Here is an 18,891-nt window from a genome sequence, read left to right as displayed (position 1 = left end):
GAAGAGATACGATAAGTGCCTCAATCGCTATGGAGACTATGTAGAAAAATAGTGCAAAGACGTAGTTGTAAGATGTATATATTAAAATATTTTTATTTAACTTGGTGTATTTTTTAAAATCAACCGGAGGTTACTTTCTGAACGGCCCTCGTATATGTATAATCTCGACATGGTTTTTAAGGAAACACTGTTTTGACAAACTGCCTATTAGATCCAACGACATACCGAAAACTAAGCACAGATCCAATGCAGCATATCACATGGAATATGAATTGATTAATCAAGGCATCATCTCTGCCGGTGGACATACAGAGAAACTTGTGCAACACAGAAGCCCTACCACCTCAGCTGTATGGATTACCCAAGATCCATAAGAACAATGTTCCGCTAAGACTGATTGTTAGCACTCCTGGCTCACCTATATTTAAACTGGCAAAACACTTGGTCCCTCTGCTCCAGGCACATATGGGGAAAACCAAAACATACATAAAGGACTCAGGACATTTCACTGAGAAACTGAAACTTGCACCAAACAACATCTTGGTCAGCTTTGATGATGTTTTTTTGTTTACGAAAGTGCCACTTAGTGTCACTCTGGAGCACATCAGCTCCATTTTCCCGCAAGACATCACAAAGCTCTTCCATGCATGTCTCACCACGAGCTATTTCACGTGGAATGGCGATTTCTACTAACAGCTGGAAGACGTCGCCATGGGTAGTCCTCTTAGTCCAGTGGTAGCCAACTTCTTCATGGAACAATTCGAACCACGGACACTGGACTTGGCAACTAGCAAACCTAAGGTGTGGTACAGATACACCGACGATACTTTTGTTGTGTGGAGCCATGGTGAAGAACAGCTCGGTGACTTCCTAAGAAGCTCGAACAGCCTCCATGCCAACATAAAATTTACCATGGAAGTAGAAAAGGACAAAAAGCTGCCATTTGTAGATGTGCTGGTCACAAGGGATGGCGAAAACATGTGACACAGCATCTATCGAAAACAGACACACACGGACTGATACCTGCACAAACTATCAAACCACCACCCAGAGCCAGAAAAGAGGCATGATCAATACACTCGTAATGCGAGCAGGACGAATACGTGAGCTGCAGCACCTCAGACGCAAAATGCAACACCTGGAAGTGTTCTGAGGAGCAATGGGTACTCCACAAATTATATTAGAAATGTAAGAGAGCCAAATGCTTGGTGAAGTAAGGAATCAGAAAAAGAAATGTAGGATACCGCCTTTCTGCCATACATGCCCAGAGTGACGGACAGAATCGGCCGTATATTGCGCAAACATGGTGGCAAGGTGATTTTCAAACCGACAAGGAAGATCAAAGAGTGTCTTAGATCGGCAAAGGAGAAAAGGGACCCACTTGCAATGTCGGGAATATATTGTATACCATGCACATGCAGAAAAGTTTATGTCAGAATGACTGGACAATCGATCAACACCAGGATCAAAGAACATAAGCAACATTGCAGGTTGGGGCAAGTGGAGAAATCGGCCATGGTAGAGCATGCACTGAGTGAGACTGACCAAGTAATAAAATTCGCCGACACGGAAGTTCTGGCTGTAGAGAAGCACTATCACATGCGCTTGTTCAGAGAAGCTGTAGAAATACAAAAACACACGAACAGTTACAACAAGAAAGAGGAAAGCCTTCAGGTAAATGGATCCTGGCTTCCCGTACTGCAGCGAACGACCGCTGCAGGTAGCAAGATGAGAACCGCACCGGAAATGACCGCGGAGAAGCCTTCTCATGTTGGTGCACTAGGTACATATAGTCTGCGGCCACGAGCTTGACTCCATTTCACCACCGGCAATGGAGGGTGAAGCTTTGAGAATGCCAGCCACTCCTGCTAGCGAAACGTTAGTAAAATCATTAGATGAACATCGGCCGAAGAACCTGAGACAGAAGCCAATAGGTAGTTTGTCAACAAGTGGCCACGAAAGCCTTAATTTTGTAAACACTGTTTTGTCCATCTCAGTTGTTTGAAAATGGGTTCAGGTAGCCCAGAACTAGCCAAATTAAGTTAGAAGTGAATCTTGCAACTTTGACTGTTTCTATATTGAAGAATTATTCTAATGGTAAGTCTAATGTCACAGCCAGCTGGAATGGGTTACAAAGTGGAAAAATAAATGTGAAATATGGAAGCCTTCCAGAGGCACACTAGCTGATGAAAATTTTGCAAAAGAATTATAAAATTTGATTTTCTTTGACAAGATGACTCCAGATCAGTTCACAACATTGAAGATTCTGGTCTAAAAATCAGATGCTATCCAGCTAGACATTTGCTTCAAAGTTAGAGAATTCTGTAGAACATTTTATTTGAATTTTTTATTTATTTATACGTCAAGTTCAGCAGAACCAAATTCAGGAGCAAATCACCAAGGTCATGGAACGTGTCAGTACATGAAATTACAACATAAAAGTAATGACAGATAAAAATAAATGTTTATGAATCTGAAAAAAGTCACTACATAAGTTTAAGTAAACACACTCATCGATATGACAAGAATCAGCTTAATTTTCAAGGAACTGCTCGACAGAAAAGAAGGAGTGACCCATGGGAATAAGCTAATACTGTTAACAAGAAATGACAGTAATTTTTCACTTATTGCCCGAGCCACCCATTTCTGAGCCAAAATTATCCTTTTAGAATGGGAAGAGTTACCCCAAAATATAATACCATACAACATAAGCGAATGAAAATAAGCAAAGTAGACTAATTTTCAAGTTGAATGATCACTCACTTCTGATACCGTGTGAATAGTAAAAAGGGCAGTATTAATTCTTTGAACAAGATCCTTAATGTGGGCTTTCCATGGCAGCTTACTATCTATCTGAACATCCAGAAATCTGAACTTCAGTTTCACTAATTGTACAGGTATGCCCATTCTGTGAAATTAAAACTTCAAGTTTTGTTGAATTGTGTGTTAGAAACTGTAAAAACTGAGTCTTACTGTGATTTAACATTAGTTTATGTTCTACAAGCCATGAACTTAGGTCATGTACTGCACTATTTGAAACCGAGCCAATGTTGCACATGACATCCTTTACTACCAAGCTAATATCATCAGCAAACAGAAATATTTTAGAGTTACCTGCAATACTAGAGGGAATATCAGTTGTATAAATAAGTAACAGGAGTGGCCCCAACACTGATCCCTGGGGCACCCCCACTTGACAGTACCCCATTCAGACTACACCACAGCCATTATCAACATTGTGAATAATGAACTTTTGCAGCCTGTTGCTAAAGTAAGAGGTGAACCAATTGTGAGCTACTCTCCCATATTCTGTAATGGTCCAACTTCTGCAGCAATATTTTGTGATCAACACAATTAAATGCTTCAGTTAAATCAAAAAATATGTCAAGCATTCAAACCTTTTGTTTAGCCCATCCAGTACCTCACAGAGGAAAGAGAATATAGCATTTTCAGTTGTTAAACGACTTCTAAAGCCAAACTGTACATTTCTTAGCAAATCGGGTGTGATAAAAAATTATCAATTATTCTTACATACACAGCCTTTTCAATAACTTCTGTAAACACTGATGGCATAGAAATAGGTCTAAAATTATCTACATTATCCCTTTCTCTGTTTTTATAATGCGGCTTTACTACTGAGTACTTTAATAGCTTAGGAAACTAACCATTCCTAAAGGAAAAATTATAAATATGGCCAAATACAGGGCTAACATGTGCGGCACAGTACTTTAATATTCTGATAGACACTCCATAACCATGAGAGTCCTTAGTCTTCAGTGATTTAATTATTGAGTCAATCACCCTCTGGTCTGTATCACAGAGGAGTATTTCAGACATCAATCTCAGAAAGGCATTTGCTAAGGAAGTTATGATTTCCAGTAGAAACTAAAATTTTATTTAATCCACCAGCAATGCTCAGAAAATGATTGCTAAATACTGAACATATACCTGATTTATCATTAACAAAAATATTTTTACTGTGAATTGACTTTCTATCGTCGACCTTGTGCTGCTGACCTGACTTCATAACTTACCATGTGACTTTAATTTTATCCTGTGAATTAGCTATTCAATTTGCATACCACATACTCTGACTTCCTAATAACATTTTTAAGCACCTTACAATACTGTTTGTAATGAGCTACTGTAGCTTGATTGTGACTAACATTTTGGTATAATTCCTGCTTTGTTCTATAAGATATCCTTGTCCCACTAGTCAGGCACTCGGGCTGCCTATTACTGCTAGTACCCCATTTAGAATGTTCTAATGGAAAGTAAGTCTCAAAGACCATGAGAAATTAAGGAAAGCATTATATTTATCATCTATGTTATCGGCACTATAAACATCCTGCCACTTGTTCCTTGACAAGGTTTAAAAACTATTGCTCTTGGATTAACTTTCCTACATAGTTTGTTATTAAATATGACATTGGTTTGAGTACAAAAGCCTTTTAGTGTTAAAATTTCTGCATTGTGGTCTGAAAGGCCATTCACACTTTTACTAACGGAATGCCCATCTAGTAATGAAGAATGAATAAAAATATTGTCTATGGCTATGCTACTGTTCCCCTGCACCCTAGTTGGAAAAACCAAAGTCTGCCTCAGATCATATGAATTTAGGAGATCTACTAACATCCTTTTTCTTGCACCATCATATACAAAATTAATATTGAAGTCACCACACGTAACTAATTTCTGGTACTTCCTACTAAACCTAAGAACATCACACACAGCCATACCCAAGGCAGGATTCGACCCTCAGCAGCGAGAGAGAGAGAGAGAGAGAGAGAGAGAGAGAGAGAGAGAGAGAGAGAGATATTAAATGCCTGTGTATATGCTATAATTAGTCTACTTTTGTCTTCATGATCCCAATGGGAGCAATACGTAGGGCAATGGAGGACATCTGTAGGTTATTCACTTAATATGGTTCCTGAAGATTCCTAAGTAGGCTTGTATAGGATAATTTCGTATTTAAAGGAATCTGATGGTTCAGATTTTTCAACATGTCCATGAGAGAAAGGAACCTGTGGTTTGTGCCATCTTCCTTTGTATAACAGCTTGTTCAGAATCCTCTTTAATTGTTTGGTACAGATTCCACACACTTTAGCAGAATTGCAAGAATGCCTTGCAGTAACATATGGGAAATAAACCTTACTTCTGATAAAGGGGAAAATAAAATGTGTTTGTATTTATGGTCTTTAACTTGTCTCATCTGAAATTTTCCCTGAATTTTCAATTACCTGGATTTTTGTAATCCTTATGACTTATAGTCCTACCTAGTCCAGATCAATGAAGTTCCACTCTTCTACATAAAATGAAAGTGCATTTGTCGATCCACTGAAGTGCAGTATTCAGATACAGTATACATAGACTGTGCCACAAAGTTGTTTCTGAAACATTTCTTATTTGCTTGTGCTTAGCTGGAACAACTGTTGTCGAAGTACCACCTGGGACTGGAACAATTGAATCCCATTTCTGACAGTATTTCAACTACTTATCATTCCTCTCACTGCAGAATTCTGACACCTACCCTACCTTGTCCAACCCCACTCAGTCCCTGGTCCCTAACTCAATGCCTCATATCCCTGCAATATACCTAGACGTAAGAGCTGTTCTATACATCATCCCCTACCACCTACTCCAATCCTGGCCCAGGCATCTCGTACCCCATCAAATGCAAGGCCACCTGTTAAAGCACCCATGTCTCAATATCTTTGGTGTGACATCATAAGCGAGTGACTGCGTGTGAGATCGCTCTCTAAGTTTTCATATATTTTTAGGTTTCAGATACATATTTTAACGGTTTTTGTGATAACATTTACTATATAAGTGACGTATTAGTGGTTTCTTCATTCACCTCTGCCTTTCTTGTGTTGTGACCTGATATTTGTGAGTGTTTCATATCGAGCAACTTAACCTCTTGCCTGTGTTTACATTCCGCGCTGACCAGTTGCAGCTGTAGCGGCGCATCGAAAGCTAAGTACTAATTAATTGTTTGTGTATAGTGGTTTATTTAGGAACTTTAGTAGTCTTCAACCAGTGTTCTTGGTGTTTTCTGGTGAAATAATTTCAGAAGAGCCTTTTGGGAACTGTTTTCAGCTTCGTTACTGTGCCATTAGACGTTTGATTCTCTTTCTGTATTAGTCTTTTGTTATATTCACATTTGTTGTTTATTAATACTGTTAATAATAGTCGTTACTTCCCTTGTAGAGTAAGTTTGTGATTATTGTAGTCAGGTTTTTAACATCATCTTATTGTAGTAGCAGAACTTAGAAAAAGTAAAATTTTACCATGAGTGAGAAGTGTGGGCTTTGCCGTAGGTTCGTGAGTAGTGGATTGCGGTGTGAGACTTGTTCGAAGTATTTTCACTGGGGGGAATGCAGTGGGGAAGCCAGTGGGCATTCTGGTGAGATCCTCTCCTGGAACTGCAGGTTATGTAGCAAGAGTAAGTAGATAGAGGAGCAGGAGCATAAGATCTGTGCCCTTCAGGTGCAGTTGAAAAATGCACAGGAGCAGCTAGATAGGATGAGGAGGGAGAAGGGGGTTGGGGAATGGGAGCTGGCTGTTGGCAAGAGATCTGCTAGGAGAAGATGATTTTCAGATAGTTTTACTATTGGTGTTTACAATAGATATGACCAACTTTCAGAGTCTAGTGGAGAGGAATCTCTAGTAGCTGTAGATGTAGGATGTATGCAGCAGACTTCAGTAGTTACTGTGCCTAGAACAGTTGCAAAGTCGATGAGGAAGAAGAAGGTTCTGCTGTTAGGTAGTTCTCATGGCAGAGGTGTAGGCCAGCAGTTGCAGGATGTGCTGGGAAGTGAGTACCAGGTCACCAGCATTGTGAAGCCTAATGCAAGGTTGGCTCAGGTGACTTAACATAGGGGTGTTATGTAGGGATTTTACTAAAGAGGATCAGGTAGTGATTGTGGGTGTGGCTGGTAATAGTATTGGTAGGGATGGGGAGTATAACATAGACGGTGACCTGGAAAAGATAGCCACTCAGACTGGCAACACGAATGTGCATTTCGTGGAACTGTTTCAGCGTCACGATCTGCCTCATCTTAATACAGCCGTCAGGCGTAATAACATGAGACTTGCGGGTGCACTGATGACAGAAAGCATGGGTCACATTTCAGTGGTGTTGGTGGAGTCCATCAGCAGGACAGGTTTCACTAGACATGGCCTGCACCTCAACAGGTATGGGAAGGGGAGGTTGGCAAAGCTTATAGGTGACAGCACAGGTGGGGTTGGTGGGATCACTCATGGGAAAATTCCTGCAGTAGTGGGTGTTAGAGCTGCACCTTTTTTAGATTGAAGTCAGCTGATAGGTATCCCTGCTTAAGGGAAGTCTCTCTAACAAGGGAATCACTTTTGACAAAGCTTAGGTATCCGAGTAATGAGGGTATTAGTATATTTCATCAAAATATACAAGGTATTAGAGATAAAGTTTGTGAACTGCTTATAGATGTTGACTCTGAAATTATTGGTATATCTGAACACTTCTTAAATAAGGAGATAATTCAGAGGCTTCCTTTACCAGGATACAGGTTGGCTGGCAGCTTTTTGAAGAGCTCTTTGCGGTGTGGGGGAGTAGCCATGTATGTGAAAAACGGCATCCCATTTGAGTCAATTGATGTTTCAAAGTACTGCACTGAAAAGGTGTTTGAATGTTGTGCAGGTGTGGTTAAATTTAACAGAGCTAAACTTCTAACTTGTTATTTATAGATCCCCAGACTCCAATTTCACAACATTTTTGTTAAAGCTAGAGGAGGTTCTTGGTTCACTTTATAGGAAATACAAAAAGTTAGTTATACGTGGTGACTTCAATATTAATTGTATAAGTGATTGTGCAAGGAAGAGGATGCTGGTAGACCTCTTTAATTCATATAATCTTATGCAAACCGTATTCTTTCCAACAAGAGTGCAAGGGAACAGTAGAACAACCATAGACAACATTTTTGTTCATTCCTCATTACTAGAAGGGCATTCTGTTAGCAAAAAGGTGAATGGCCTTTCAGATCATGATGAACAAATTTTAACTTTAAAAGATTTTTGTGCTGCAACATGTCTTAAATATAGTCATCAGCTGTTCAGGAAAGCTGACTCAGTTGCTGTAGAGACCTTTGTAAACCTTATAAAGGAACAAGAGTGGCAAGATGTTTACAGCGCTGATACAGTAGACGATAAATATAATGCTTTTCTCAAGACTTTTCTCATGCTCTTTGAAAGTTGCTTTCCGTTAGAATGTTTAAAACAGGGTACTAGCACAAACAGGCAGCCTGGGTGGCTGACTTGTAGAACAAAGTGGCAATTATATCAAAACGTTAGAAACAGTCAAAATCTAAATGCAGCAGCCCATTACAAACAGTATTGTAAGGTGCTTAAAAATGTTATTAGGAAGGCAAAAAGTATATGGTATGCAGATAGAATAGCTAAGTCTCGGGATAAAATTAAAACCACATGGTCAGTCGTAAAGGAAGTTCCTGGTCTACAGAGAGAGGTCGAGGATATAGAATCAGTGAGTAGTGGGAATGTCCGTGTTACTGAAAAGTCGCATATATGTACAGTATTTAATAATCACTTTCTGAATATAGCAGGTGAACTAAATAGAAACCTAGTCCCAAAAGGGAATCATATAGCGCTCTTAGAAAAAAGTGTTCCGAGACTGTTACCTGGAATGCTCCTCCATGATACTGACAAGAGGAAGATTGAGTTAATAATTAAATCACTAAAGACCAAGAACTCATGGATATGACAGGGTATCTAGCAGAATACTGAAGTATTGTTCTATGTATGTTAGCCCAGTTCTCAGCCATATCTGTAACTTTTCCTTTAGGAGTGGTCGGTTTCCTGACAGATTAAAGTACTCGGTAGTGAAGCCACTTTATAAAAAGGGAGACATTGATAATGTTGACAATTTTAGACCTATTTCTATGCCATCTATGTTTGCTAAAGTTATCGAGAAGGTTGCATATACAAGGTAACTGGAGCATTTAAATTCACATAATTTGCTGTCAAATGTTCAGTTTGGTTTTAGAAATGGCTTAACAACTGAAAATGCTATATTCTCTTTTCTCTGTGAGGTTTTGGACGGATTAAATAAAAGGTTGCAAATGCTAGGTGTTTTCTTTGATTTAACGAAGGCTTTTGACTGTTGACCACAAAATATTACTGCAGAAGTTGGACCATTATGGAGTAAGGGGAGTAGCTGACAATTGGTTAGCCTCTTACTTTAAGAACAGAAAGCAGAGGGTAATTCTCTGCAATATTGAGAGTGATAGTGGTGTTCAGTCCCAATGGGGCACTGTTAAGTGGGGCGCTCCCCAAGGGTCGATGCTGGGGCCACTGCTGTTTCTTATCTATATAAATGATATGCCTTCTAGTATTACAGGTGATTCAAAAATATTTCTGTTTTCTGATGACACCAGCTTGATAGTGAAGGATCTTGAGTGTAATATTGAAACAGTATCAAATAATGTAGTTCAAGATATAAGTTCGTGGCTTCTGGAAAATAATTTGATGCTAAATCACAGTAAGACGCAGTTTTTACAGTTTCTAACTCTCAGTTCAACAAGAACTGATATTTTGATCAGACAGAATAGGCATATTATAAGTGAGACGGAACAGTTCAAGTTCCTAGGCAATCGGATAGATAGTAAGCTGTTGTGGAAAGCCCATGTTCAGGATCTTGTTCAGAAGCTAAATGCTGCTTTATTTACCATTAGAACAGTATCTGAAATAAGTGACACTTCAACACGAAAAGTAGTCTACTTCGCATATTTTCATACACTTATGTCTTATGGTATTATTTTCTGGGGTAATTAGTCTGATTCAAAAAGGGTATTTTTGGCTCAAAAACAGGCTGTTCGAGCTATACGTGGTGTAAGTTTGAGAACGTCTTGTCGACCCCTATTCAAAAATCTGGGAATTCTGTCATTGCCCTCACAGTATATATTTTCTTTAATGTCATTTGTTGTTAGCAACATTAGCCTATTCCCAAGAGTTAGCAGCTTTCACTCAGTTAATACTAGGCAAAAATCAAATCTGCATGTAGAATGCACTTCCTTGACTCTTGTGCAGAAAGGAGTGCAGTATTCTGCTGCATCCATTTTCAATAAGCTACCACAAGAACTCAATCTTAGCAGTAGCCCAAACTCTTAAGTCTAAACTGAACAGTTTCCTCATGGCTCACTACTCCTATTCTGTCGAGAAGCTCCTGGAAGAGCTAAAAAAATTAAGCAAATTCCAGTGTTACATTGTTGATTTTCTTAATTTAAACTTATGACTTGTCACCTGAATGTTTTTTTTATATTTCATTTTATCTGTTTTTATATCGTGTTATAATTTCATGTATTGACTTGTTCCATGACCATGGAGACTTCTTAATTTGGTCCCACGGAACAATAAATAAATAAATAAAATGTGCTAACTTAGCAGCAACCACTGTGGCACTTTACATGGAAATGGCTGCTGTAGAACTGTCTGTCCACACAAATGGCCACTTCCAAACTGGCCATCCAACACCTGGACTACCCATTTGATGAACATGCCATCCAACACAAGGAGTTCCACACTAGTGACTGCATCACAGCCTGTGCTACCTGGATTCTCCCCATTAACACACATTTCTGAATCATGCAGGTGGGAGCTCCCCTGCAACATAATCCTTTGTTGCTGTAATCCTTCTGGCCTCAAGCACCTGCCTGTCACCTTCCCTGCTCCTCTCCCAGCACTACACACACTTTCTATCCCTACAATGAACCTACATATTGCTTTCCCCTCTCTCCTCCCATTCTTTCCTTCTCCACCTTGCCCCACCCACCTCTCACACCCACCAGAAGCTGCACCAAGTACTCTTATCCTGTCTTCACAATGTCCCTGCATGCTTCCACAGGCAGCAGTAGCATTTTTTTCCAACCCCTACCCTCCTAGTCCTCTACTGTACACCACTACCAAACCCAGCAGAGATTCCTGCTTACCTCAGATGCAGTCAGTTGGGCCTTATCACCAAGACATGACAGTAGCCCTGTGAGCTGGTTTTGATTGTACACAAGTTTTCTTTGATAAACTTGGTCCAATAGCTGAATATACACTGCTTAAAAGTTAGAGGATTATGTGTATCAGCATCAGGTATGTTAAATCCAGTTTGACACAAGTGGTACTTGTGGTCTTACTGCATAGCCTGTGATTTTTGCTTTCAACATATCCAACAACTAAAGTCATTTGCCATCTATCAGCTGTGTTATGCATTACCAGTGTAACAGTGTTCTCTATTGAGGCACACAGAGGGTAGTTGTCATTTGTGAGTGTTGTATTCAACCAAGCACATGCAATGTGATGTCTTAAAAATTCAGTGCAAGTTACAAGGGCAGTTTGATCCAAGAAGGATGGACTCTCCGTCTTGGTGCCGTAGATGCTAATTACACTCCTCCTGTCATCTATAGGTTGTGGATGTGCTACAGGGAGACAGATTGCTTCTCAAGGCGAGTTTGATAAGGTCAACAACACCTTAGAGCCCCATCTGAAGCCTGATGACTGGCCACCTTTGTATTACAGCATCATACAGCTACTGCCAGAGCACTGCAGGACAATCTCAGAAGTGGCACAGGAGGTGCCATGTCCAATCAGACTGTATGGAATAGAGTACGAGGAAGGATCTTATGACCCAAACATCCTGATTAAGACCCCACTGCTTGACATGATATCTCTCAGCTCACCTGTAGTTCTACAGTTCCCATGTCAACTGGCAATTTTGTCACTGGCATGATGTGTTATTCAGAGATAAGTCCAGATAGCCAGTGTGACATGGTGACAGCTATGTTCATGAGTGGAGACTGTTGAGATGTAGCTGCCAAATGCTGTCCAGGAAATTGACAAATTCAGCCAAGGTTTTGTGGTGATGTGGGGAGGCATCAGTATTGACAGCCATATAGATCTTATTGCCCTTCGTCATCTTACCACCAGGCAGGACATCAGACATATCTTGTTGGACTGTGTGGTGGCTGTTGCATATGGTACAAGGACTGAATTCCATCTTGTGCATGATAATGTGAGTGCCCATGGGTGGGCATCACCAGAGATGTCTTACGAAGCCTGGACATTGAAGTAATAGAATGGCCAGCAGTGAGTCCTGAGTTACACCCCAGCAAGCATGTATGGGACACACTTGACAGACATGTTTGAAAGCATGTTGTGGAACAGGGCGACTGCAAACTCAAGGGCTCTCACTGAAGAATGGGAATGAATACCACAGGGTGACATTTGTAGACTTACACAGAGGATGCCACATAGCTGTCAGGCAGTGATAAACACTCACAGGGGACATACACATTACTGGAGCTGTTTAAGACCAACAAAAAGTATCCAAGGTGATAGAATGAATGTTTCCACTTTGTTTTTGACACCTGTCAGACATTTGAGTTCTTGTTATGTAAATTATCAAGGATGTAATGAGTTGTGTACTTTATTTATGAAAGAAAGCTATACTTTGATAACACACCCAGTCCTTGGTTACTGCTCAACAGTATGTGGCAGATGCCCAAAACAATATTCACCTAATTTGAGCAAATCCAACAATCTTTTACATTATGCCAGACTGTGGCTCAATGCCTTCTTTGTGGTAACAATTTAGCCTTTCCATGTTTTTATACCATTCTGTATTTTTTGAGGTTTATATCCAGATACATTTGTTAACTTTTATTGTGCAAATACAAAAAAATTCGTGCACCGCTATGTATTGATATACAAGAAAAGAAAAATTACTGGCACAAGAGGAATTATTTAATGTCATTACATTTGCCAGTATCAAAAAGATAAAGTCCATTACGTGCACAGTCAACTTTACTTCAGAAAGCAGTGTTATCTCTGTCTGAATACATTACTACATAAAATATAATGTGATGGAACTTTGTTGCTACACAGTGTACAAATACACATTACACAAATTGTTATAATTTCAGGGACTAAGACAGGCCGTACTTCCCTTCTAGGTGCACCACCCTTAATACTGTTGTCTCAACACACGAAAATGAACAACCATACTCCCAGCTTCTGGATTTGAGTACTTTCACTAATAAATTTTACTGAGTGAATAGCAAATATTGAGATCCAAGAAACTGCTTGGAAATATTGATCCTTCAATTATGTGACCTATGGTGATTGTGAACACTGCCGAGTTGTGACTTTAGTTCATGTTCAATGAACATCACTGGAAAAAGCCCAGGAATCACAGGATGCAACAGCACCTCACCTATTATAAATAACAACATAATATTCATACAAACATTTATTAGACCATTTATTCATTTACAAAACTGCTCTTGCAAGACTCAGAACATGTGTAAAGTATAGTATAAAATGAATTCACTTAAATAAACTGATGAAGGCACTGCACCCACTGAGCAACAGGCAACATGTTTAATGTAATATACAGTATTTGAAGAATAAAACTTTGGTGGAAGCCTTCAATTCATTCCATATTTTGCCACAAGCTCTTCCACTTTCTTTATGTAAGCTTCCTTTGCTTCCTCTTGGGACATTCCCTTCTTTCCATTCCATGCATCCCACTTGGCTTTGCCTTTAAAATCCAACATTCCTGGACGATCTGTGAAAAAATAAAAATTACAGACTGTTATACATGCTCTTTGCTAGAGGCAAGGAAGAAAAGTTCTAATATTTTTATTTCTTATGTTATGCTTGCTTATATATCATCTAAAATGTTTGTTAGCCAGACCATTCCACCAATAAAACTGATTATTGCAGGTTGTGGTGGGAATTGAGTTCTAAGATGTGTAAATTACATGAAAAACACTGTAATGCTGTAATTACTGCAAAACTTTGGTATCTGCTTACAAAATCCAAGCCTGGCAGCAGTTTCCTAACGGTTTTTCATCAATTTTCTGAATGAGTTTTTATAAATTTTTTAGTATTTCCATTACTACTATGTAAAATTTAGCAGTTTAGCTGTAATGTAAACAACTTTTCATGCTATCACTAAAAATCTATATTTTGTCACATTCCATCACAGTAAACAAGTATTATATTTTCAATGCAGATATGTTCTGTATGCAATAAATATTACTGAAAAACATAATACGCAAATAATCAAGAACTTATAATTGTAACCTTCAAATTATTTTTTATAATTTGTCCCCTTCTGCCACAGCTCAAACAACTGGTTTGTAGGTGCTCTGTAACTTCACGTTCATGTTTTAATAATAGATTCAAATTGTTTGTGTTTTAAGTAAAACAGCTGAAATTGTTACATTAAACCAAGCTCCAGGTGCCAATGGAATCCCTGTCAGATTCTATACTGAATTTGCAGCTAAATTAGCTCCTCTTTCAGTATAATCTAAGATCCCTCTAGCAAAAAACAGTGCCCTGTTCTTGGAAAAAGGCACAGGTCACACCCATCTACAAGAAGGTAGCAGAAGTGGTCCATGAAACAACCATCCAATAGCCTTGAAATCTATATGCTGTGGGATATTTCAACATATTCTGAGCTCAATCATGACGAGGTATCTTTGAACAGAATGACCTCCTCGACACCAACAAGCATGGTTTCCGAAAACATCACGTGAAACCCAACTCTCACTTTTCTCACATGACCTATTGAAAGCTTTGGCTAAGGTAACCAGGTAAATGCGAGATTTCTCAATTTCCAAAAAACCACTTGTCTCAGATCCGCACCTATGCTTATTGCCAAAAGTAAAATCATGTGGGATATCAAGGGAAATCTGTGATTGGATTAAGGACTTTTTGTTGGAGAGAACACAGCCTGTTCCTTTGGATGGGGAGTAGTCAGATATACAAATAACTTCAGGTGTGCCCCAGGGAAGTGTGTTGGGACCCTGGCTGTTCATGTTTTATATTAATGATCTTGCAGACAATAATAGTAAAATCAGACTTTGAGATGATGCAGTTATCTATAATGAATTCATAGATGAGAGAAGCTGCATAAATATTCAGTCAGATCTTGATAAGATTTTGAAGTGGTGCAGAGATTAGCAACTTGTTCTCAAATGTTCAGAAATGTAAAATTGTGCACTTCACAAAATGAAAAAGTGTCATATCCTATGACTATAATATCAGTGAGTCATGTTTGGAATCTGCCAACTCATACAAATACCTGAGTCGAACACATTTTAGGGATATGACATTGAATAATCCCATAGTTTCAGTTGTGGGTAAAGCAGGTGGTAGACTTCAGTTTATTGGTAGGCTGTAGGGGAAGTGCTTACAAATCACTCTTGTGACCCATCCTCAAATATTGCTCAAACGTATGGGACCCACATCAGATAGGATTAAGAGGGGATTTTGAACATATACAGAGGACGGCAGCACAAATGGCAACAGGCTTGTTTAATCTATGGGAGTATCACAGAGATACTGAAGGAACTGAAATGGCAGACTCTTGAAGACAAACTATTTGAAGAAAGTCTATTACAGTTTCAATGATTACTCTAGAGAGTTATTAGAACTCCCTTCATATTGCTCACACAAGGATCATGAGGATAAGATTACAGCAAGTACTGCATGCACAGAGGCATTCAGTCAATCATTCTTCCCACACACCATATGTGAAGAACAGGAATAAACTGCAATAACTTGTACAATGGGATGTACCCTCTGCCATGCACCTAACAGTGGTTTGTAAATATAGACACAGAACATTTAATATATATTAGGTTGGGTGTTTTTCTTAATATTTCATCAGTCAGGACTGGGCCTATACTGTGGCTGAAGTGATGACATTTTGTATCATATCAGCCTAATACATCTGGAAATTCTCACATAGGAAAGAATGCTTATGACATTGATAGAGAAATCAGACAAGTAGAACACACACACAGTACTGGATGGGAAATATCAGATTAAAGATGATGTGTCCTTTTACCAGATTGGCAAACAGATTGTGATGGTATGTTGTCCAAAGGATGGAGGTTAACAGCTTTTAGTCTTCATTTGATGTAGCTATTCATGATATCCATGCATCCTGACCATGTACACCGTCAGGAAGCTTCAACTTATGTAATTGGGGGGGGGGGGGGGGGGGGGGGAGGAGGAGGAGGAAAGGAAGCAATTTTTGATATCAGCTGCATCACAACTTTATGCATAATCAGCAGTAATGAATGAATGAAAATGTGTGCCAGACCAGGACTGCACCATTCAGACACACTATCGCAAATGCATGGATTATCTTGGCAAACTCCCTGGCCAACCCCCCTTCCCAACTAGCACCATCTATCCACAGTTCCTGTCCATGTCCTCCATGCTCACCAATTTTAGATTCCTATTTGTGTTGTGTCATGTTCTTTTGGACATGTTCAAAAGTGCAGACACCATGCTTACATATAAGTTTTTGAACTTAACTGTTTCAGGGAATGATTCTCACGGACAAATGAAATAATGGAGTCAGTAATCAAATGGGAGAAAAAAATAAAAGATACTCATGTGGGTTTCTTTGTTATTGAATTCACAGCCACAAGGTCAGTTAAGCAATTAATAGGAAAAGTTCTAACAGATGAACAAGAAGTAACCTTTTAGGAGGAGGACAGTGCGAGCAAATTTACATTTAAAGCTAATAAGATTGCTTGGGTACCAAATTCTGATATTTTCCAAATTCTTGATATATCTGATATTTACTATCAACAGAGGTTTTTCTCCCTTTGCTTGGACATCAATGATATTTCATAGGATGTTGTATTTTTTGTTAAAATATAAAATTTTTACATCTTTTGTATTTTCAAAACAGTTAATGTTTGGTTGTTGACTTAAGCACAAAAATTTATAATTAGTTTATAATGTCAAGGAATTTTTCTACTATGTTACCACAGGTGGATTTTATACCCTGCTTGATATCCATTCTGTCATATGTCTGCCTTTATTTATTTACACACTATGAAATTTCACTAAAGGTATATTTAAGTGTGTAACATTTTATGGCCAATAGAGTTCCTGTTTCAACAGAAATTTCTGGAATGTGAAACATAGTGAAATGTTATGCAACCGTCCCATTCTATTACAGAATGGATGAACCATAAATTTCATTTAAGAGTCTTGTAGTGGCACCTTCAGCAACAGTCCAAGTGCTTTTTGAAGATTATGCTGAAAACCATACCAATGTCAGATCAAGGACACAGAACAGGCAAGTCACAATCTGCCCATGAATGCAGCCAATTGTCATCTGAAAATTTGCAAGTTGCTGCAAGACCTAATGTGAAAGGACTTTAGAAGGATATGAGATTAGAGGTAGTGAATGTCACAGCTCATTTGAACTTTCTACAAGAGAGAAATGCATATGTAACCTAATCTGTTAGAACCTGATCCATTGTTTAAGCTGCCAAAAGTATTCAAGGGAGGAATGCCCTACATCCAATATTAAACACTATCAGCTCTGTGGTGCGGGTGGTTGAGAGTTAAGGGACTAAACAGCAACATCAGTCCCTTGGGCAAATATTCATTCATCCATCCAAAATTTGGTATATCCACTAGGGAAGTTATCAGATGAGTAAAGTATGTAGGAGAGGTAAAATAAAGGCACTGAAGGCAATACTGATGTCATAGCTGAGAAATGATTTAAAGAGAAATGGAAGTATATGTTTTGGGCCACTACACAGGGCACATGGTCTCTCAGCTCTGGTGTGACAGAAACCTCACCTGCATCTGACCCCCTACCAACCATATTAAGGAAGACAGTAACAGAGCAAAGACTCTTGTAGTCAAGAAATTCAGAACAGTAAGGATGAAAAAGTTTGAAAATGTTATGGATCTGCTGGACCATTAACAGTGAAAAAATACAATAGAAACAAAGGAACAGCTGGGCATCACCCAGTGCTCTGCATGCATAGGGAAAAGGCCAACCCTCAGCTACCCCACCCAATACATCGGTGGTGCTGAAGAAGAGCACCCACTATTCACTAGGGTGGTGCTCCTAAGAGAAAACAGTGAGGCATAAAAGTGGCAAACTGCATCTAAACACAATTGAAACAGAGGAAAAGAGGAATGACAGAGGCAGTTGGCTGAAAAAGAGACTGTATCAAAGGATCCCAAGTCCAGCATGTAGCAAGAGTTGCCCCAGCCCCAACCATATCCGCACTCCCTCAGAAGATAGTTTAAACTATTATGTCTGCAAATAAAAACACTTTCACAACTGTTAATGAAAACACTTTCACAATGAAAAAGAGAACCAGTCCAACCCTCCCCCAAGTCATTTACCAATATGTGAGAGAATATCAAAGTATCAGACTTAGTATGGATAGCTGTGAGCAGGAAAGAATTCCATCAGGGTAGGCTTCACAACCCCAGTATGGGGGTCACTAGTTTCATAAAATGAAACTATGGGTTAGTCTGGTATGATTGACACAGAGGCAACACAACAGTGGATTCTGTAGGGGGAAATGGTAGGAGGCAAGCTATGCAGCAATAGTCTCGTTGATAGTATGAAGTTATTACAGGAGTAGTAGTTTATCACATGTTCCAGAGGCATTATTTGCACTCAAACCTAGAGCTGGTATCATCAAAGCAAATATAGAGTGAATAATTGCTTCTCTCATCAAACAGTGTCATTCCCTGGGATACCCACATGACTTGGGAATTAGAGGAAGACAACCAGTCGCGCAATATGATTAAATTCAGAGGAAGACATGACTAGCAGGTATCACAGGGTGATGAAAATAACATCAGGCAGTGGCCTAGAAACTGCTCATTGAGTCACTACATGTTAGAATGTGGTCAAGGGGGGCCCATTTAAGTGGAAGGTACTGTTAATGGCTATCACCTCCGTCATAAAAATACTGAATGTTCCCAGTAACAAATGATGTTCATGATCGGTAGTAGCTTTAAAAACATATTCCATCCTATCCATGGTTTTAGGGCCATCTGTGTGAAAGA

The 18,891-nt window shown here is 39.2% G+C and overlaps 1 protein-coding gene across 1 annotated transcript in view; it reads right to left on the bottom strand.

Moving 5' to 3' along the window:
- Positions 1-13,272: 13,272 nt before the first annotated feature.
- Positions 13,273-18,891, bottom strand: part of LOC126473443 (acyl-CoA-binding protein-like) — a 90,579-nt gene continuing 84,960 nt past the window's right edge. The window contains exon 4 of the mRNA XM_050100490.1: positions 13,273-13,603. Within this exon, the coding sequence (XP_049956447.1) occupies positions 13,464-13,603 (140 nt within the window). The 3' untranslated portion in view covers positions 13,273-13,463. The remainder of the gene's footprint in view (positions 13,604-18,891) is intronic.

Source organism: Schistocerca serialis, chromosome 4, assembly GCF_023864345.2.
Source record: "Schistocerca serialis cubense isolate TAMUIC-IGC-003099 chromosome 4, iqSchSeri2.2, whole genome shotgun sequence".
NCBI classification, from domain to species: domain Eukaryota; kingdom Metazoa; phylum Arthropoda; class Insecta; order Orthoptera; family Acrididae; genus Schistocerca; species Schistocerca serialis.
This window is presented reverse-complemented; position numbering and strand designations above follow the sequence as displayed.